The sequence below is a fragment of the Volvox carteri genome (assembly GCF_000143455.1).
Source record: "Volvox carteri f. nagariensis unplaced genomic scaffold VOLCAscaffold_81, whole genome shotgun sequence".
NCBI classification, from domain to species: domain Eukaryota; kingdom Viridiplantae; phylum Chlorophyta; class Chlorophyceae; order Chlamydomonadales; family Volvocaceae; genus Volvox; species Volvox carteri.
In genome coordinates this window covers 15,856-16,835 of record NW_003307624.1, presented here as the reverse complement: position 1 = coordinate 16,835, position 980 = coordinate 15,856, and the positions used below count along the sequence as shown (strand labels likewise).

The 980-nt window shown below is 60.5% G+C and overlaps 1 protein-coding gene across 1 annotated transcript in view; it reads right to left on the bottom strand.

Annotated features, from left to right (window-relative positions):
- VOLCADRAFT_107845 (uncharacterized protein) overlaps window positions 1-980 on the bottom strand; it is a gene marked incomplete at its 5' end in the record, with an annotated part of 27,023 nt that overhangs the window by 20,914 nt on the left and 5,129 nt on the right. The window contains 2 exons of the mRNA XM_002957826.1: window positions 106-311; window positions 602-711. Coding sequence (XP_002957872.1) covers window positions 106-311; window positions 602-711 — 316 coding nt within the window. The remainder of the gene's footprint in view (window positions 1-105; window positions 312-601; window positions 712-980) is intronic.

The window sequence follows — 980 nt, the reverse complement described above, 5'->3', positions numbered from 1 at the left end:
CTCATTCACCGCTTTCTCTCGCTCGCTCTTCCTCTCCTCTCCTTCAGATTCCTTCCCCCTCCCCTCCGCACCCCCCTCACCTCCCCCTCCCCACCCCTCTCTCACCCGCCTCCCCCTGCTTCAGCCTCCTCGCCTCCTCCCGGATGGACCGCTCCATGGCCGTCTGGCGGTCACGGGCCGAGGTGCGCGTGGCCCTCAGCGCCGCCAGGATGGAGGCCGTGTCGGGACTGCCGCCCATCTCGGTCTCGATGCGCTCGCGCTCCTCATCCGTCTCGGCGCGGGACAGCTTGGTGCACCACACGATCTTCAGCCTGGCGGTCGGTGTCGGTGTCGGTTGGGTCGGTTGGGTCGGTTGGGCCACCGAGGGGGGGGTGCGATGATGGGTTGGAACGCACGCACGCGGTGGGGTAGGGGATAGAGAACAAGGTAGGGGAAACCCCCCCGGGGGCACCAGTGCAACCAGACTTAAGACCAGAGACTCTCTCCACAAACGCAACGGGTGCGCTACGTCAACGGAGTGGTGTGCCAAGTGAATACACACATACACACGTGCACACATACATATAAACAGACACACACAGAGACATACAAACATACATACCTGTTTTTGATGAGTTCCTTGATCAGCTCGAAGTGTTCAAAACCCAGGCTGAGCACCAGCTCGTTCTCCACGGCGCGCTGGTCATCAGAGCTGCCCAGAACTCCGAGGACCTGTGGATGATGATGTGGTGGATGATGACGAGGTGGTGGATGATGATGTGGATGAAGTGGGTTGTGGTGGTGGATGTGGGTAATGCTCCAACGTCATGATGAGTCGCTGCAGCACGAGAGCTGTGTGTGTGTGTATGCGTGTGTGTGCTCCCACAGAAGCCGTGACCCCCCGGGGTGGATTCACACCTCGCACCTATGTCCCTAACAGACCCCCCTCTTTCCATTCCTCCCCCTTCCCCCCCGCCCTTCCCCCATATACATACACACAC